At 35.7% G+C, this 22,144-nt stretch overlaps 1 protein-coding gene across 1 annotated transcript in view; it reads right to left on the reverse strand.

Annotated features, from left to right (window-relative positions):
• Positions 1-22,144, reverse strand: part of NUDCD1 (NudC domain containing 1) — a 72,569-nt gene that overhangs the window by 40,433 nt on the left and 9,992 nt on the right. The window contains exons 2-4 of the mRNA XM_077772940.1: positions 19,688-19,842; positions 5,822-6,007; positions 1,829-2,009 (exon numbers count right to left, since the gene is read on the reverse strand). Coding sequence (XP_077629066.1) covers positions 1,829-2,009; positions 5,822-6,007; positions 19,688-19,842 — 522 coding nt within the window. The remainder of the gene's footprint in view (positions 1-1,828; positions 2,010-5,821; positions 6,008-19,687; positions 19,843-22,144) is intronic.

Raw genomic sequence — 22,144 nt, forward strand, 5'->3', positions numbered from 1 at the left:
TTTCCTCTAAATCTTCACCTACTTTCACCTTCATTTCACACATATTTAAGAAAAGACTTGTAAATTTACGAATGAACTAAAAATTCCTATGCTTCCTACACAGGTACCTGTAAGGGCAAGAGTCCTACCTGATTTCAAACACCCAAACTTAGATACCACATGGCTTACAGGGTGGCTTTTCCCAACATGAGTGCAACAGAAAATAACGTGTGGATTTCAAATGAACTCCATGATTAGATAAGCTGGGAAATACCTGATTAAAATTAAGTTGTCTTTTTGTTTTTACTCAAAACTTTTATAATCTTTAACATGCTCAGTGTGTAAAAGGGATATTATATTATTATATGCCCATATTTTCAAATTTATTTAACTACAAAACATAATTTATCAAATGTTCTATATAACACAGTTTAGAAAAGCACTGCTGTTATGTTCATTAAAAAAAAGAAAAAGAATAACAATTATATAAATAATACTTAAGGGGATGAAAGGAATGAGACATTAAGAAATGAAATGAGAGAGCCTGTAAAATTGGCTCAATTCGTTAAGCATCCACCTTTGGCTCAGGTCGCGATGTCATGGTTCAGTTTGAGCCCCTCATTAGGCTCTGCTGTCAGCATAGAGCCTGCTTCGTATCCTTTGTCTCCCTCTCTCTCTCCCACTCAAACTTTCTCTCACTCTCTCAAAAACAAACAAACAAACAAAAAAAAACCCACATGGAGGTTAGGGACACAGATCCCCCACGCAGCCAAAAATCTGCCTATAACTTTTGACTCCCACTTAACTATTAATAGTGTACTGTTGACTGAAAGCTTTACTGATAATAAAAACAGTCAATTAACATATACTTTGCATATATATTATATACTGTATTCTTAAAAATAAGCTAGAAGAAAGAAAGTGTTATTCAGGAAATTGTAAGGAAGGGAAAATACATTTACAGTACTGTCCTGTATCAAAATATCAAATATCAAAAATATCCATGTACACGTGGACTTGAACTATACAGTTTAAACTGTACAATTTAAACTAAACCTGTTGTTCAAGGGTCAACTGTAATTTAAGGTTCTTATGAACCTTCTTTAACTTATGTTAAATAAGTTAATAAAAACTTAGAAAAAGGGCAGAGTCACGGAAACAAGCTCCCTCAGTTTTCAACAACAGTAAGAATGAAGCACTGGTGAAGGGCAAGGCCAAACCATTATAGGAATCCTACTCAATAAAGTGAAGAATAATTTCTGATGTCCAAGTTAGAAGTCTGATAGACAGTTTCAAACAGCCCAAGAGTCGAGACTTTCTACACTGCTAGAAGAAGCACTCTGGGTCAGAAAAACCAGCACTTTTCCTGAAGGTAGAAATGAACAGCAAAGTTCAATTAGATTTAAAAGACATCACAACTGTGATTTAAGGAAATAAAGGATTTGTTTCCATCTAGGTATTTATATTTCCTTTCTCCTTTAATTACACTGTATTTTAACTTAAATTTAATTATATACGTAAATCCTTATGTGTGATATACATACACATAAGAATATATGTGTATAGTCTTGTATATACTGAAAATATACACTTTAAATTCTTCCACAATTATGTAAGAATGTCTCCTTTTATACAAAAAGGCATACCTGACTGTGGAAGTTATTGTTTCTATAACCCGTATCTGGGGAGAAACTATCTATAGGAATTCATTCCACTAGATGTCGGGTATTAGAATCACAGCAACAACACCTATGAAAAAGCACACAGCATTTACAGGAACAGCTTTGCATTTCAAAAACTACTAAATGGCACCAACCACTTGTGGATTCACACTGTGGGTATATTTTACCTTTATTTTTCTTGCTGATAGTGACCCATTCCAAAGAAACGTAGAATCCACTTCCTTTCATATCCAATTCTTCTTTCTCTATTCGAAGAAGTAAGGTAGTTATTGAATGTTCTTCAGTATTCATCAATGAGATACTGTGAATTATGATAAAAGGATTCCCAAGCTCTTCATTAAACATAATCTACAAATAAAAAAAATACACATACCCATAAATGTACAAATGCAGGTGGCACAGCAGAGGTTATGTACAAAATACTGACAATATAACAACTAATTGGATACTATTTATCACAAGGAGTAGAAAAATGCAATAGCCTTTAAATAAAGATGACAAGTTCAACTAATATTCTCTGAAAAAGAACTTTTTAAAGACGCTGTCTTTCTCTGTTTAACAGAGAAAACTGGCCAGTACTCTTGGCTTAGAAACAAGAAAAACAATAAGGCATCCAAACAGTATGAAAAGGAGAAAGAGAACTAGAAGTGACCTCCTGGAAAAGAATTATCAAGTTACAGAGCTCTACAGAAGAGGAGCAGGTCAACGCTGGTCCGGTCCCCTCATCTCTTCTATCTCGTATATGATTGGTCTTTGCTTTGTTTCTCTTAGTTTCTGAATATCGTGCATGTTTGTGTGCAGGTGTGTGCATGTATGTTTTTTTCTATTGTTTTGTTTTGGTTTGTTCTTCTGTTTGTCCCTGGAAGTCTGCAAAGGACAGAGGCAAAGGAATTGGAGAACACATCACTAAAACTCTAATCTCTCTAAAACGAAAGAGCCTATTTACATTTAAAGGTTAAAATTTTTAAAAAGTTGTATTCAGCAAACTCTATTTAAATAGAATACTGAAGTTTCTTTTTAAAGAGCAAATTTAGGCATCACAAAATCTTAAATTCTTTTTATATCACAAGCACATGATCTAAAAGACTATATATTTATTTAAGAGTAAATAATAAGAGACATTTTAAGACTGTCGGCTAAGCAAGATTTTCAAATAAACAGTTGAAAGAAACGTTCAAATGACAAAAGTTAGTTTTTAGAAAAAAACCAAAAAACCTTTTTCTGGGGGTAAAAAACACACACAAAAAATGCCCCTTTTATCCAGAATCTCTTCCTATGTGTTCCTACTTGAAAGCCTTATAAAGAAAAGTGTGCTTTAATGCCAATTTCCCTAAATGTTTGAGCACCTCTTCCCAAATTATTCCAACAGTAGACCTCTGGAATCCATTCTACGGTCTTCCATAAACAGAAAACAGCAATAACAAGAAAAAATACATCAAATACTCAAAACTGAGATGATAAAGGTAAGTTTTAGTTGGCTGACGTTGGGAGACAAAAAGGAGAAAGGAACGAAAAATGATAAGCTTTGTCAGGTACAAATAGCTAGTACAAATAGCTGCTTCCTCCTCTTCTGTCTCTCAGCTGAGTGAAAAGGATGGAATGAGACCATGGAGTGGATGTCTAAACTTTTATAAACGGTTAGGCTGAAAGTTCCTATCTCCTGAACAAGCCTAGCAACTCAAATGTGGTACTGCTGATACACAGCACCCCGTCACACTAGAGGCAACACATCTGTAAAGTAGGCAGTCTTCCTGTCTCCTTTATTTCTCTTCCTACACTTCATTCATCACGGCCCTTACTTGGCCCCTGTATGCTCTACTGGGCCCCTAACCACTCGCACCTTTAGCTTCCTCTCTGTTACACCAATTTCCCCAAAGTCAAACTCTCCTAAGTTGCTTCTCTTAAAGTGACCAGTATTCCACAGTATCCCTCCCACCTTGGTGAACGCCCAGGCCCAATCCCTGTCCCAGTCCCTCTTCCCAGGCCCAGTTAAAACTATTATTACAAACATCTCAGAGGGTGCTTATTTCATTATAGCAGTGTATACTGAAGAGGGCAGGAAGTAGATTTAAGTTTCTGATTTAGAAAATATTACTAAAAACTAATATACACCAAGGGGATGCACATAGTAGAAACCAAATGAATTATAAACCCATATAAATTTCCTTCTGGCAGAGTATGTGGTGTTATTTTTAAGCTGAAGGTGAGCTCGGTCAGTGTGTCTCTTCCTGCTCAAAACCAACAGAATCCACAGCTTGATAATAGTAAGTTCTCATTCATATCTCTCCTGCCCATCACTTTCCAACCTCCAAGTGTTTCAGGTAGCTATGCTATATACACCACATTGCCTCAGTTAAAAAAAAAAAAAAAAAAAAAAAAAAAAAAAAGAAACGAAAAAAGGAAATAAAAAAAAATTTTAACACTGGAGGCCAAAGCAGAAAATGTCACAGTGTCCAATGAATATTTGAATCTGCGACTACCAAGGCCTACAAAGTTCCCTTCTAAACAGGCTATCGTTGTTCTGGTTATTTATCATGTTTTTTGTTTAGTTTTTTGAATTACTACAATTTGGTAGTATGCCATTTAATATAACTTAGGAAGGTAAGCCATTTGGTTCTAAGGCCTTCTTGGTTTTTCTCAACTAATTAAAGCCAGATCTTTGTAGGTATCTGATCTGATAAAAATATTTTATAAGATATAAATCTATTTATTAAGTTCTTATTTGTTTACCCAGAACTAAAGGCCACCTTCTAAGATTTAGACAGAAGTATCACCATATATTTATTAGTATAACTCTGTGTCATTCTTTCCTACCTTCAAAAACTGTGACATTAGAGAAATTAATTCCTTACTTATTATTATTAAAATCCTAATTTGCCCATAGGATTTAAAAATATTACACTGTTGGGGTACCTGGGTGGCTCAGTCACTTAAGCGTCCAGCTTTGGCTCAGGTCATGATCTCATGGTTCGTGAGTTTGAACCCTGCATTGGGCTCTGCTGACAGCTAGGAGACTGGGGCCTGCTTCAGATTCTGTGTCGTCTTCTCTCTCTCCCTGTCCCTCCCTCATTCATGCTGTCTCACTGTCTCTCAAAAAAACTTAAAATTTTTTTTTAAAATGTTACATTGCTTTAAGAAAACTGAAATAGGGATACCTGGGTGGCTCAGTAGGCTAAGCATCTTGACTCCAGCTCAGTTCATGATATCACAGTTCATGAGTCCGAGCCCTGCCTGCTTCAGATCCTCTGTCCCCCCCTTTCTCTGCCCCCCAACCACTGGCACGCACTCGCTCTCTCTCTCAAAAATAAACAAACATTTAAAGAAAAGAAAAAAGAAAACTGAAATAAAAAGAATATCTTAGAGATCGGCACATCAGTATATGTGTGTTACAGTGTATTTTTCTTTAAAAAAATTTTTTTTAATGTTTTATTTATTTCTGAGAGAGACAGAGAGAGACACAGAGAGAGAGAGAGACAGAGAGACATGGCATGAGCACGGGAGGGGCAGAGAGAGGGAGACACAGAATCTGAAACAGGCTCCAGGCTCTGAGCTGGCTGTCAACACAGAGCTTGATATGGGGCTCAAACCCATGAACCGTGAGATCATGACCTGAGCTGAAGTCCGATGCTTAACCAACTGAGCCACCCAGGTGCCCCTACAGTGTATTTTTCTCAGTGAGGAATACTCTGGTCAACTCACTGTTTGACCAATGGCAACTCACTAGACAGGTAGCAGGGCGGTACTGCAGAAGTGTGCTGGGCCCATAAAGATACCAGCAAATATCACATGAGTTAAGGAGGAAAGATATCCCAGTGTAATTTCTGGCTAACTCTTCTTCAAGAAGGAGGTAATATCAATGCTTAGGGTACTGCTTTACACACATATAAAGCAGTTAACAAACATTCGCTGAAAAAATGAATGCAATTCCTGACAACCTACAACGACCCCTGATCAAACCAGAAATGGTTAACACATCAGTGCTGTAAAAGGTACATACTACATAATTAAAAACTTCAAAAACATTATATATTATAAAAACAAAGAGGTGACATATAAACTATGCCCAGAAACTATTATTTCAAAATCACTAAGGTCTGTATCATATATACTTTCCAGACTTTGCATAATTCTTAAAAAGAAATATGTAACAAAAACCGCACCTCCCATTTCTCAGAAGCACTATTTCCACGTTCACCTGTACCAATGAGATACAATCGTCCAGTTCCATCTGATAAGGTAACCCAGGTAGAAGATGTGAAATGGATAGATGCACAAAGGCGATTGTCGTATGCTGTCAAGTCTGTGGGAAGTCGAAACACCTCTCGTGGTTTTCCTAAAGCAGTGTCCTAAAAAGAAGTCAAACATTATTAATGAATCCTCCCTTCCTTCTTCTTCATCCATATACGCATAGAATAAATACGTGCAGTGTAGTGGTTGGTCTCTCGTTTAAGAGAAGCTGCCTAATAAGAAGAAAAAAAAAAAAAGAGAAGCTGCCTAATTCCCCTCCGAGTTATGAGCTGTACTACTGACTCACTTCTAATAAAATATGGCAGAAGTGACAGTATGTGACTTCTCAAACTTGGGTCATAGGTTCTTTCACATCTTCTATTTTGCTCTGTTGGACACACACGGGGAGGGCATAAGGGCTCCTGACCATAACCAACACCCAGTGAGCTAACTGTTTTGGGAGTTTCAGTCTTAGTCCAGCCTTGAGATCACTGCTCTCTGGGCTGACATCTTGGCTACAGCCTCATAAGACACATAGGAACCACCCAGCTAGTCCATTCTGATTTCTCACCCATAGAAGCTGTGTGAGATGACACACGTTTATTATTTCAAGTCACTAAATGCTGAAGTTAGATACTACACACCAATAGTAATTATAGTAACATTATAGCAATCTGGTCTTCATTCTTCTCTTTTTTTATTAAGTTTATTTATTTTTGAAAAAGAGCGAGCGAGCAACCGAGTACAGGGTGGAGAGAGGAGGAGACAGAGAATCCCAAGCAGGCTCCACACTGTCAGCACAGAGCCCCATGTGGGGCTCGAACTCAGGACCTATGAGATTATGACCTGAGCTGAAATGAAGAATCAGACTGAACCACCTAGGTGTCCCTCTTCATTCTTAAGTTTAGAGTTAATGACCAGAATTTTTAACTAATTGGAAATACTACATCAGATTCTAAATGCCTCCACAGACATCAGCCTACGGTACAAAAACACCACATTCGGACTATTAACAACTTAGGTTTCTGTCAACACATTTTTAGTGTATCTATATCCTTACAATTTAAAGCTGTAAGACGGCTCCATCATTAAAATGTTTTACAAGAAAATATATAAAAAGGCCTACATTTCTGGGGCACCTAAGTGGCTCAAACATCCAACTCTTGCCTTTGGTTCTCGTCATGATCTCGTATTTAGTGAGATCAAGCCCTGCATGGGGCTCTGCACGAGCCTCCTTGGGATTCTTTCTCCTCTTCTCTTTGCCCCTCTCTTACTGGCATTCTCTCTCTCTCAAATAAATAAATAAACTTAAAACCAAAAGGTCTACATTTCAGGAAATAGACTTCATCTTATACATCAAAATGTACTCAACTCAATAATTTGTTGTTGTTAAAGCTTTAGTTTTCAGTTAACAAATTTCCCTACAGCCCCAAAACAATTTATGATTTATGTATTTTATTCTGTTCCTTTTAATTACTTAAATCTGTGTCTATATTAACAAAATTTAAGTAAACCATACAAAATGTCCTTACTAGCCACAAGTTCTATAGTGACCTACTGTCTCTTTCTAAAGCATCCGGTTTGGTTTGCTTTGAAATGGCACCTTTCCTTCTTTTTGTATTTATAGTTTATTGGTTTACATAATACTGATTAAATAATGAAAATACAGTGACAGCTGGCATAAGGATTTTAGAATGACCAAATCTGAGTATTAGTGATAAAAACTCCACTAGCAGAAACAGAATTGTTCTTAGCATATTAAGTACTGAGTGGCCTATTGGCAGTAAACATTAAGCTTACTCCGGTCTTCAGTCAGTATATTATATAGAAGGAATACAGAATATCAGTTACTGCAGTCACTCAGTTAAATGGAAGTCAATTAAGAGATATTTTACTGCAGGTTGATGCCTCTGTAGGCATTTAGAACATCATGTGGTATTTCCACTTAGTGAGAAATAAATGGAGTGGCCAACAAATGGTATCAGGATACTAGAGATCTTCCGGAAAAAATTACTCTTTCCCTGACAGCATGTACAAAAATATTCCACATTCCAAATAGATTAATAATCTAAGTGTTTTAAAGAAAAAGTAAAATAACTTTGTTAGAGGATTAATCATGTTTTAATCTCAGGGTGGAGAAAGTCTTCCTCTGAAAAATAATAGACATGTAGGAGACAGGGAGAAAAATAACACAGGATTAGTATCGACAGCATAAAGACTTAACAACTAGAAATACATGATTATTCAAAATGCTGAAAAGGAAAAAGAATAGAAAAACTATGGTTAACAAAATTAAGCAGGAAAAAGAAAATCACCTAATAGAAGCCCAATCCTCTAATAAATCCTTTCTAATATCTTCTTAGTGAAACACTATGTGGTTCTCCATGGTGTAGATTCTCTTCTATTGTAAAATATCATAAATACAACTTGTTCAACTACAGGTGAGTACCTGGCATCTCTGTCTGGAGAGCACTGGTGGAGGAATGGTTAATTGTAAAAATCCATCCTTTGGAATACCAAGCAACTGTTAAATATACTGAAGTGGATTTATAATACTGACATAAAAAGATCTCTAAAATAATAACTGGAAAAAAAAAAGATGCAGAATATCTACAGTATGAATCCATAGTATATGTTAAAACAACTAAATGCTGTGGTATGACAGCACAGAGTAAGGTGTACACAGACATGCTGGGCTGTTAACAGTGTTTATTTACCAGTAGAAAGGAAGAAAAGATCAAAGATCATAGCGCAACTGGCAGGCAGGGAGACTGAGGGTAAGGGAAACTCCTTTTTTGCTTTAGGTACATTGCTTGACTTTTTTTTTTTTTTTTCTCACACTCAGCAATTTATGTGTGATATAGGTAGTTTAAAAGATACTAATAGCATAAAATAAAACGGGAGTTCTTCCTTAATACAGTTGTTTCAAAGTAAAGGTTTCTAGTGGTCTCCACTACATGCCCTTCACTGCTACTAAACCAGTGAACCACCGTTAGGACAAATACAGGGCTTAAACCTGTTAAATCACTATTCTTCATTTCATATACAATTACAAAGGTGGTTTTAAACCACTTTCTTTTAAATTTTTTTTTAATGTTTATTTATTTTTGAGAAAGAGAGAGAGAATGAATGGGGAAGTAGCAGAGAGAGAGGGGAACAGAGGATCCAAAGCAGGCTCCACAGTGACAGCACAGAGCCCAACACAGGGCTTGAACTCACAAACAGTAAGATCGTGAACAGAGCAGAAGTTGAACACTTAACCTACAGAACCACTCTAAAACCACTTTCTTTTAAATGTAAGGTTACACATAACTGAGATTCCTGGGAGTCTAGTTATCAGATAAATTATTTTGATACCAAATATAATGACTAAGACACTCAAAAATATAAATGTAAAGCTAAAATAAATTAAAATACAAAAGACACAGTATCTCCCTTACATAAGTTAAATGATAACCTTTTAATAAATAAGTGAAAGCAACATGAATGTTCCTAATTTTTGAAATCTAAGGCCTAAAGGGCACATCTAATTTTAAATGGACTGTACGCAACAGAAATATTTTCTTCTGTAAATCTTAGAGTGTTAAATTATCTCTGAATAACTTCCATTGACAGTTTTACAAAGTGTCCTCATAATAGATACTGGCATCTATAATGTCTTTGTCCCACCCAATAATTTTCTTCTGCGAGACCACAAAAAAAAGCTTAATTTAACTATATTCAAAGCTGCTGAAAATAATTCTGCAGTAATATTTCACAGCTGAATTACAGAGGAATTACAATTTCATCGGTGAATGGAACATTTACTGAATGACTACATGTACAAGCATTATATGAAATAAGTGCTTTGACTTTTTGCCATCTCATTTAACTATTACAAAATCTTATGAAGTTGGTTTTTCTAAACAAATTATACCTAAGATCTCACTGCAGTTTCTGGAATATTCCCCTCCCCCTGCAAGAAAAGAACAAAACAAAACAAAAAGAAACAAAACATTATGAATGCAACTGCCATACTCAGTTGTTCTTCAGGCTAAAACATTATATAAAATTTTTAATTAAATTCTTGGGTAAATAAAATGTAATTCAAAAATTATAATGTTAATATACTGTATATAAATGACACAGTAAATCATATATGAACTGTATTTATGAAAAACATCTCTAAACAGGAGATTGAAGGCCTCTTAGTTAACAGCTACGAAGATGAGGTTTTAACAGACAAGGCATTTTTCTAATGCATACATGTTTATAGAAAGCACTACCCAAGTTCAGAGAAAAATGGCCAGGCAAAATTAAGTAAGGGTGCCATTTACTAGTATTATTACACACTGACATTTAAAATTCTGCCCTTTTAAAAGGAAGTGATCTTTTCTGGAGAAAGGCTTTCATCACTAATAACGGTTAAGCTTATTTGAAAGAAAAACAAAACATCCTTTTTCCTTTTCCCTTTGTCGCTTTTTTTGGTTAATGCTTTAAGAAATGCTGTTTTATTAAGTGGAATTTGAATGAGTAATGTCTCTATATAACATAAAACTTTTAATAATTGATGAAGAACATATAGTTCAAATTGACTCCCTCCTCCCTTTTTGTCTTTAAGAAGGTATATTTACCAGTTATTACTGGCTCCCTATTAATAAACGCAATTGTAAAAAATAAGGTAAGATGCAGGTCTACAGAATGCTAATCTACAGATACTGACATGCAATGAGCTAGGCTAACGAGCAGTTACAGCATGTCACTCAGCCCATGATATAGCCTCACATATGCTGGTTTCATACAGAATCCGCCAACTCTCCTCCAGTTTTAAGTGCAATTTAAAGAGGCATACTTCTTTAGGAGAACAAAGTCGTTTTTCAGATAAATGGAAAAATAATGATCGAATGAATTCTCTAAATATTAAGAAATAAAATACATTACTTTAAAAGAAGTCCTAACACCTAATAAAATGACAACGTAAGAATTAAATTTTAAGAATCTTTTTTTTTTTTTTGCTTTCCTAAGGCATTTTCTACTTTCTAAAGCACTTTTTCCTCCCATCTGGCATTTCTCTAAAATTAAGGACTGTAAACCCACAGATCACACTGACTGGGAAGCAGAATGCCTCTATAAACCTGTGTGTTGAACTGCTGCCATCTGCTGGGACTCCTGACATCTCAAGGTCAGACGATGTGTGGATTTCCTTTCCTGGGCCCTTACAACCTTCTCTGACTGCAGTATTTAGCACAGATTTAACAAGGGGGAGGTGGGAGTTATTTGTAAACCAGCCACCATCCCTCTTTGGGATTTGTGCATGTGTGCCTTTGACTAAAAAAAAAAAAAAAAAAAAACAGACAGTAAAATGGGTATCAGAACAATTTTTCTGCTTAAAAATAAAAAAATGTCAACGTATAGCCAGTGGCCAACACTTTCCACCTGCCCGGCAACACAGAACTTCAAAGAGCAAATCAATTTCTTGTTGCTGATCTGAAAAATAAGAAATGTGGAATTCATCTGCACCACACTTGCAGAATTTTTCAAAACTTGGTCAATGATGGGGCACCGGGGTGGCTCAGTTGGTTAAGTGTCTGACTTCAGCCTGGGTCATGATCTTGCCATTCCAGAGTTTGAGCCCTGCACTGGACTCTGTACTGATAGCTCAGAGCTGAAACCCTGTTTCAGACTCTGTCTCCTTCTCTCTCTCTGTCCCTCACTCTCAAAAGTAAATAAACAATAAAAGAAATTAAAAACAAAACAAAATGAAAAATTTGGTCATTGGACCACAAACAAAATCATGTAGGTACCTGATAAAATGCAGATTCCCAGACCATGACCAACCCTGACATACTGAATCAGAATCTTTAAGAACCATAAGTTTAAATTAGCCTTTCATCAACTACTCCAAGTGATTCTGATGTGCATTATAAACAGTTTGAAAACCAAAAAAATAGCTGAACTAAGAAAACAAACTAAAACAACCCCAGACATGGGTCTTTTAAAAGAATAAAAATATCCTTCTAAAGTTTGATTAAGGAAAAAGAACAGAGAAAGGAACAAGAGAAGATAATCTTAAAGCATAAAACATGCAAATTTACAGCAACAAATCTGAGAACTTAAGAAGAAATAAATGATCTTCCCTAACAAAAAATACATTACAAAATTACCCAAAAAACAGAGTTTGACTAAGCCAATTACCATTGAATGAATCGGAGAGGTTAATTGGAAGACTAACACTGAAAAGGACAAAGAGAAGACAGGTCCTAAAAGGATCTTTATTTAACATATAGGGAATAGATAATTCCAATCTTAAACTGTTCCAACTCTAGAAAACTCTCTAATTCCTTTAAGCCAGCAAAACTTTAATGAAATTCTGACATATATCATCCCCCCCCAAAAAGAAACAGCTATAATTTGTAAATACAAATATTCTAAAAATATCAGAAAATAGAAGCCAAAATTTTATGAGAAGAATATACTCTGCCCAAAAAGGGTTTATCCCAGGAAAGTAAGCAATTTAATAAATGTATCAATTTAATTCACTACAGTGAGAATTAATGAAAAGCATATAATCATTAACAGTAAGTGGGTGCTGAAAAGCATGTGATAAAATATACAGAACAGAAACCGAAAAAATAAGGAGGCACCTGGGTGGCTCAGTTGGTTAAGTGTCCAACTTTGGCTCAGGTCATGATCTTGTGGGTTCAAGCCCCACATCAGGCTCTCTACTGTCAGCAGAGTCTGCTTCAGATCCTCTGTCCTCCTCTCTCTTTGCCCCTCCTCTGCTGGCTCTCTCTCTCTCTCAAAAATAAACAAACGTTTGGGGCGCCTGGATGGCTCAGTCAGTTAAGCATCCGATTTCACTTAGGACATGATCTCAGGGTTTGTGGGTTCAAGCCCCACATCTGGCTCTGTGCTGACAGCTCAGAACCTAGAGCCCGGTTCGGATTCTGTGTCTCCTTCTCCCTCTGGCCCTCCACCACTAATGCTCTGTTTCTCTCTCAAAAATAAATAAATGTTAAAAAGTAAACATTTAAAAAAATAAAATAAAAAAATAAAAGTTATTTATCAAAACCAAAAATATTTTAAATTAATTTAAGAGCCATTATAATAAAAATCAAGAGCTAAACAAGGATACCTGCAATCCCCATTATTATTCAACATTGTTTTAGAGGTTCTATCTTATAACAGCAATTAGACAAAAATGGAATGGCAAGGGAATGTTATTTCCATTTTCAAAACATTAGAAAAGGAGAGATAAAACTGTTTCCTCCTGGGGCACCTGGGTGGCTTAGTCGGTTAAGCGTCCGACTTTCACTTAGGTCATGATCTCGCGNTAAAAAAAACTGTTTCCTCCTGCTGATGATATAATTGTACATTTTGAAAACCTAAATGGGAGTAGGTAAAAATTACTAAATTATCAAATAAGGTGGCTGTTATTATAATGTTTATATAATAAGCACCTAAAATAATACAAAAACTTTATTTTATTAACAATGGGCTGAAACTTCAAAATAACTTAAGAATAAATTTAGTAAAATGAGCATAAGGTCAAAGGAAAACTATAAAACTCTTACTTAAGGACATAAAAGCATACCTAAATAAACAGAAAGACATACCATGTTCTGGGGTGGGGAAAAAAAATCATAAAAATACCAATTCTCTCCAAAATAATATAAATTCCCCACTGCAGGAAAACACTGGAGATTTCTCTAGTTTAAACTAGACTGACTCTGGACACCAGGCCCAGCTAAACACAGGGGTAAAGAACACTACTGAAAGAAAAGAGGGGAACGAGTCAGATCTCCACGTATTAAAAGATGATACCACAAACTCTTTTCTTTTCCTTGGATCTCAGAAAACAGGATCAGGCCTTACACCTCTCTCTCAGACAAGAACCCAGAGGATTCCTCTCTGGTGACAACTCTCCAGCCCAGGAGATAAACCTGCAAAAACTAAAATTCGGAGCCAGGGATCAATCGTCAAACATACAGTGTCACCAGCTGAAGGAAGACAAAAAAAAGTTATATGGTAGGTCTTTTCCATACAAGATCAATTAATTTTAGAGTGTATATTATACACCTTTTTTTTTTTTTTATGTTTGTTTATTTTTGAGAGAAAGAGACAGAGTGCAAGCAGGGGAGGGGCAGAGAGAGAGAGAGAGGGAGACGGAATCTGGAGCAGGCTCCAGGCTCTGAGCAGTCAGCACAGAACCCAATGCGGGGCTCAAACTCACAAACCTCAAGATCATGACCTGAGCCAAAGTCGGATGCTTCACTGACTGAGCCACCCAGGCATCCCTATTACACACCTTTTCAGCTGAATAATTCAAGGACCTTATAATCCAATTGCTAAACAGAGAATGCATATGAAGTGCTCAAAGAGTTCAGGGATGAGATGATAAATGAGAACTGAAAGAATGCAACTTGTGGAAACTTTACTGGAAGTCCTGTGTTTTTTTTTTTTTTTAATGTTTTTTATTTATTTCTGAGAGAAAGAAAGAATGAGCAGGGGAAAGTCAAAGAGAGAGGGAGATACAAAATTTGAAACAGGCTCCAGGCTCTGAGCTGGCTGTCAGCACAGAGCCCAACGCGGGGCTCGAACCCATGAACCGCAAGATCATGACCTGAGCCGAAGTCTGACGCTCAACCGAGTCACCCACACGCCCCTGGAAGTCCTGTGTTCTAAATTATGATTCCTTATTGCTTGCCAATAAAAAGTTTTTTGGAGGAGGGCACGTGTGGGGATGAGCACCGGGTGTTATATGGAAACCAACTTGAAAATAAATTGTTTAAAAAAAAAAAAAAAAAAAGCTATGTGTAATTGCAAACAAAAAAAATTTAAAAAAAATTTTTTTTAAAGTATATTTTATCAGGCAGCTAAACAAACTTAAATATACATTATATACATGGAAAGGTGTATACTTTTTTAACAAAAGAGATTATTTCAATGTTAAGTTCAAACTGGGGAAGTAAGGGAAGGAAATTCAGTTGACCCTTGGACAATGCAGGTTTGAGCTGCAACCGTTCGCTTATATGTGAATTTTTTACAGTTCAGTACTGTTATTCTAAGATGTCCACAGAACTAGAGAACAGGTCAGGAAAAGGGATCAAAGACATATTAGTCTTTGCTCAGATTCCATGTCAAATAAGCAATCGTATTAAAATCATGGTATTTGAGGGGCTCCTGGGAGGCTCAGTAGGTGGAGCGTGCAACTTCTACTCAGGTCGTGATCTCACAGTTTGTGGGTTCCAGCCCTGCATCAGGCTCTGTGCTGACAAGCTCAGAGCCTGAAGCCTACTTTGGATTCCGTGCCTCCTTCTCTCTCTGCCCCTGCCCTACTCACACTGTCTCCTTCTCAAAGCAAAATTGTTTACTGAAATATTTTTAATAAAATTTTTTTTAATTTACAGCATTTGATTTCCTATGAAAACTTTCTATCAGGAGAATAAAACTATATTGACCAGTTCATACTGCTTATAGTATTTCAAATGCTATCATTAAACTTTCATTCTGCATTTCTCATCAATCTTGTGATTTAAATTAGAATTAGTATCCCAAATCAGGATTATCAACAAGTGGACTGATAAAACCAAGCTTCTGGCCTAAAACTGTGACTCTACCATACCCCTCTCCCAGCCAAGCATAGTAGTACTAAAACGAGTCAAAGAATCAATCTTCCTTTTTAATATTTCTCTTTGCTTAACGCATGACTGTTCCTCCCTCCCTTCACATCCCGGCCTCTGCTCACCTTGTCATCCTCATCTCCAACCAAAGCTGCATATATACCATTTAGGTCCTTCCATACATACTCTGTGTTTTAGCAAACCTGTAGTGCACACACGTGCCTGTGGAAATTTGCTGAATGCGCGTCTTAAGTCGTGTGCGAACACAGCTGCCTCAACCTGTATGGCAAATTAACTGACCCTTCACAATTTTGGTAAGGTGACAACTCGTCTGAGATTTTTTGGAACACTTCATCTCTCAACATTTGTCATTTACTCCCTGGTACTATGCCTGCATCTTATCCCTACTTCCACTGTTACATGTTAATCAGTTTATTTGTGTTTGTGGCTACTAAGCAAATAGCGTTCAATAAATGTTTGCTGAGGAATGTATATAAACAAGATATTTGTAAAATGTATGTTTATATCTATAATAAAAATATATTACTAGGCATATATAAAAATAAACATTTCTTATTCAGTAAAGTTATTTCTCTCAACAAACCAAAGACTCATACCTGAACCCAGAAAAGAAATAAGAAGAGGAAGATCCTATCAAGAATGCAAAGACAACTAAAAAGGATAAAAACAAGCTTTAAACAGTTGTTATTTCAACAAACTGACCAAGCCTTCTGCTGGATGGCAGGATAATAGAAATATTAGAAAAACCCAGGGCCTAGACCAAGGGTTGGCAAACTATAGTCAATGAGCTTGGAATGCAGTCACATTCATTCATTTACATATTGCCTAATGCTGTTTTCTCACTATTACACCAAAACCTAGCAGCTGTGACATAAGACTGTCTAGCCTACAAACTGTGCAGTATTTATTATCTGGCCCTATGCAGAAGAAGTCTTGTGAACCTCTGGCCTAGAAGGAATTCAAAGTCCACACAGATCTGAAAGCCAACAGCTTGAATATTCCTAGAGGAGCAAAGGGGAGATGTCAGGGAAAGCTTAATAGAAGAGATGGTTTGCTAGGTCCTAAGTAACGACTGGGAAGCAAACTGGCAAGAACTAAGAATGTTCCTGGTAGAGTTAATCACCTGGGAAATGAGTGGGGGACACCAGGGTACAGGCCATGTCTCAGGTATTGCTAGAGACTAGTGTACAAAATGGTAAAACACAAGGTTGGAAAGAAGAGCACAATAAACTGTATATACCAAGATGAGGAGTTTGTATTTTTAAAATATATCACTTTGTATTTACACTTGCTAAAAAAATAAAAGACATACAGAAAAAATAAGCCACCTCTGGAAGGACACACAGGAAACTAATAAAAAGAATTTACAAGAAAGCACAAATAAATGGAAAGATACTCCATTCTCATGGATTGGAAGAATCAATATCATTAAAATGTCCATACTAGCCAAAGCAAACTATAGATTCGATGCAATCCCAATTAAAACTCCAATGTCAGTTTTGGTAGAAATACAACAATCCTCAAATTTGTACAGAACTACAAAAGACCTCAAAAAGCTAAAAGCAATCTTGAGAAAGAAGGACCAAAGCTGGAGGCATCATGCTTCCTGATTTCAAAATACTTCACAAAGCTATAATCATCAAAACAGTATGGAAGTGGAAGTCAATGGAACAGAATAGAGTCCAGAAATAAAACCACACATATATGATCAATTAATTTACAACAAAGGAACCAAGAATACTCAATAGGGAGAAGACAGCCTCTTGAATAAATGGTCTTTGGAAAACCAGACAGCCATATGCAAAAGAATGAAACTGGACCCCTATCTTATATCATACACTTAAATAAACTCAAACTGGATTAAAGACTTGAATGTAACCTGAAGCCATAAAACTCCCAAAAGAAAACGTAAGTGGTAAATTCCTTGATGCTGGTCTTAGCAATGATATTTTTAATTTGACACCAAAAGCAAAGGCAATAAAAGCAAAAATAAATGAGTGAAACTACATCAAGTTAAAAAGCTTCTGCAGAGCAAAGGAAATGATTAACAAAATGAAAAGTCAGTCTAGGGAATGAGAGAAAAATATCTGCAAACCATAAGCTATCCAAAATATATAAAGAACTTATACAATAGCAACCCACCGTCCCCGCCCAAAACAACCTCACAAACAATCTTATTAAAAAATGGGTGTGGGGCCTGGGTGGCTCAGTCGGTTAAGCATCCAACTCTGGATTTCAGCTCAGGTCATGATCTAACAGGTCATGAGTTTAAGCCTCACATCAGGTTCTGAGTTGACAGCATGGAGCCTGCTTTGGATTCTCTCTCTCTCACTCTTTCTCTGCCCCTCCTCTGCTCTCATGCTCGTTCTCTCTCAAAATAAATAAACATTTTTTAAAAATGGGCAGAGGATCTGAACAGACATTTTTCCAAAGAAGACCTACAGATAGCCAACAAGTTTATGAAAACTTGCTTGACATCACTAATCATCAGGGAAATGCAAATCAAAACCACAATGAGATTATCATGGCATACATGCCAGAATGGCTAGTATCAAAAAGACCAGAAATAACAAGGTTTGGAAAGAATGTGGAGAAAAGGAAATCCTCATGCACTGTTAGCGGGTATGTAAATTGGTGCAGCCACTATGGAAAGCAGTATGGAGGTTTCTCAAAAAATTAAAAATAGAATTACCCTATGATCCAGTGATTCCACTTCTCGGTATTTATCACAAGAAAATAAAAACAGTAACTCAAAAAGATATATATCCCCATGTTCATTGCAGCATTATTTACAATAGTCAAAAAAACAAAAACAAAACAAAACCAAAAAACCTAAGTGTCCATCAACAGACGAATGATAAAGAAAATGTATCATATATATAAAAAATGGAATGTTTTATTTAGCCATAAAAAGGAATGAAACTTGTCCTTGGCGACAATATGGATGGAACTTGAGGCATTATGCTAAGTGAAATAAGTCAGAAAAGACAAATACCCTATGAATCTTACATGTGGAATCTTAAAAAAAAATTTTGACTGATTCTGCAGATGCAATGTAGAGGTGTAGTAGAAAGAGCAGAGTAGTTAGGAAGCTATTATCATTCTACTGTTTAAAGCAAATACATTAACAGTGTGGAATTTACAATATGTAAAGTGAAATATAGGACAAAAATAGCTTCAAGGGTAAAAGGGAAATATTATTGTAAAGTTTTTATAATAAAATAATATTAGAGGCAGACTATTACCATTTAAGGATGAATACTACAATCTCTATATTAACCACTGAAAAAAAATAATAGTACAAACAGGTTTAGATAAAAAGCCAAAAGAGAAAATTAAATGGAATTTTAAGAAAATGTGACTAATCCCAAAATAGGTAGGAACAGAGAGATAAAGAACAAAGAACAGATGGGGCAAATTGAAAAGACAGGAAAATGGTAACATAAACACAACCATATCAGTAATTACATTAAATATAAATGTACTAAGCCCTTCATTTAAAGGACAAATTGTCATGCTAGATACAAAACAAGGCCCAACTGTATGCTGTTTACAAGAGATGCACTTTAAAAATAACAACACCGTCATGTCAGGATGGCTGAGCGGTGTAAGGCATCAGACTAAAACCAACACTGATAAAGTAAAAGAAAAAAAGACAGAAAAAGATGAATATACTACTAATAAAAAAAGCTATCACACTGTATAAATATTAGAAGATTTCAAGACAAAAATCATTCCCAGAATCTAGAGATAAAGAGGGGTGTTTCATAATGCTAAAAGGACAAATCCATAGCAGACAAAATGTTTGAACCCCAAATAACATGACTAAAAATACAAAAAGCAAGAATTAAAAAGAAAAATAAACAAATTCACTGTCATAGTAAGGGTTAATACTTTACATTAGAAAAGGCAGAAATGAACATCTAGATCAATATTGATCTATAAAACCCATTAGAGTCTGTTGCTCATTGGTGGGAGTGGAAGGGAATAAATAAGTGATAGAAACAAAGGGAAAAATTAAAATTGAATTAAACAGAATGGAGCCTTATATAGATTAATGATTAGATTCCATAGATTAAAGATATGTGTATCTCAATTCTCTGGACATCAGATTAAAAATGAAAATTAAGAATCAGATTTATTGGAAAATCCTCTTATTACAGGTATTTTTCTTACCAGCATCACTGTTAAATTCATAACCCTCCCAAGGTTATCAATGTAGTAGACACTGTCTTGATACCATGAGTCACAGTGCAGGTAATTGTACATTCCAAAAGCATGCATGTGTTCCAGTGTATACTGATCATCTCGAAGTTTTACTTCTGCCACAGCTGAAATACAAGAAAAATAAACATCACAGGTTTCACTTCTGATTATTTCTTTCTGCAGTGCTTACAAGATGAAGAAATCACAGAATGCTAATCATAGAGGCTTTCAGAACAAATTCACTATATTATTTACTCCAAAATAATTTCTAGGCACCCACTAGGCACTGTGTGTAGAGGATAAGGAGTGAGTCAAACTGACATGATCCCTGACAGTGGCTGTAAGAGATAGAGCTTTTCATGCCATAACATCTTTTCTTTTAGGCACCTCTTCTTTATAATTTTGAATGAAAAGAACAGGGAAATTCTAAAATTGAAGGATTTTCTGTCTCTGGGGCAAGTATTAAGTCCATTTTATGGAGAGTTTTTATAGTTTTTAAAATGCTTTTACCTCTATTGTATCTCATTCTTTTTTTTTCTTTTCCACACATCAAGAAATAAAGAGAATGTTTTCATTATATTGTTATACAATTATGGAAATAAATGTAAGCACAAATGGTGATTTCTCCAGTGTTTTATCACATCTTTCCCAAGAGGCAGAACAAAATATTCTATCTGGAATAGAAACCAAGTTTCCTGAAGAACAATGTTTTCCACTGGGCATTAGCAACCTCCATAACTTTATTTTACTTTTTTCCACCTTTATTGTGATATAATTGGCATATAACATTGTGTAAGTTTAAAGTGTACAACATAAAGACTTGATACATGAACATATTGTGAAATGATTACCACATTAAGTTTACTTAATATATCCATCACTTAATTTTTTTCTTGTGATGAGAACTTTTATGATCTACTCTCTTAACAATTTCCATAATTTTATTAGGCTAAATGTGATCTCATTCTTCCTTCCTTCACATGCATATAGGAACCCTTACCACTCAGGGCTGCCCATGACCTAGAATTAATTTCTATTCTGACAGAAAATATAAAAGTAAACTGAACTTACTGTATTCTAATTTCAAGTATTTTCTTTTCTTTCCATAATGTTCATCTGTTCCTACTTCCATTACCTACCTGCCTTGAGGCCTGGCTGACTTATATTCATTCACTGATTTATTCAGCATAATTTAATAGGCACCAATGATACAATGATGAGTAAAAAGCACAGAATCTACCTTAACACTCATGATTCAGTGAGGAAATGGACATCAGTCAAATAACTACATAAGTAAATATATAATGAAACTGTAATAAATGTTTGGAAGAAAAATTACTGAGTATTATGAGAACAAATGACACTGGGCACTGATCTGTGGAGAAGGGGAATTAATGAAAGTTTTCAGAAATATGACCCAAGCTAGAAAGGAAACGGTAAAGTAACTTATGAAGGAATATATCTATACATGCATGCACACACACACACCTACTTATCATAGGCAAAAGGAAAAACAGGCAAAAGTAGGAGGAAAAACTTGTGTTCAAAGAAACCAAAAGATGGCTGAACTACAAAGCACTATGGAGATTCGTACAAGAAAAGGCTATAGGTAAATAGCTAGAGAACTTGGCAGAAATTGGGTCATGAAAGACATTGTCTTTATTTACTGGTAAACTTAATTGTAATTCATTTAAGAGTTTTTAAGCAGAAGAGTACAGTTCAGATTCAAATTTATAAAAGATTACTTCTGAGCTGTCAGCTTAGAGCCCAACACAGGGCTTCAACTCACAAACCACGAAATCATGACCTGAGTGGAAGATGGATGCTTAAGTGACCAAGCCACCCAGATGCCCCGGCTGTTTTATTTTTAAGGTTTACACCAGAAAGATTCATGAGGAAGTTACTGCAGTCATCTTGGTAAAGGATGACTAAAGTTTAGAGGTATCACAGGAGTAAAATCATTATAAACTTTGTTATGGATCTGATGAAGGTTGAGGAAATTGCTATTATATGATTCAAAGAAGTATTTGTTTTGTAAGGAACAGTTATAAGTACTTATTCCACTGATTAGGAGAGAAACAATAATCAATTCTTGGTTTTCTAGCACCACTGTGTGGATGAAACTCAATACTGCAAGAAATGTGCATAATAAAATAATGGCCCAAAGCAGTAATACCAGAGAATGACATGACAAATACATTTACTTCATATTTGTGCTAAAGACCCCGGGCGATCCCAAACAAGCCAGAGGCTTCCTAGCCCTCTGCCTTATTACAACATCTCATCTGTGAAGATAAGGATCTGGAAAACTATTACTAGGGGACTATGATATAGTCTAAGTCTTTGTTGTATTCTAACAAGATAATTTATGTAAGTTATTTGGACACAGAAATGAGCATTGGGCATATTACATACTATATCGTTTGT

This window comes from Crocuta crocuta, unplaced genomic scaffold (genome assembly GCF_008692635.1).
Source record: "Crocuta crocuta isolate KB4526 unplaced genomic scaffold, BGI_CrCroc_1.0 scaffold479, whole genome shotgun sequence".
In the NCBI taxonomy this organism is placed as follows: Eukaryota; Metazoa; Chordata; class Mammalia; order Carnivora; family Hyaenidae; genus Crocuta; species Crocuta crocuta.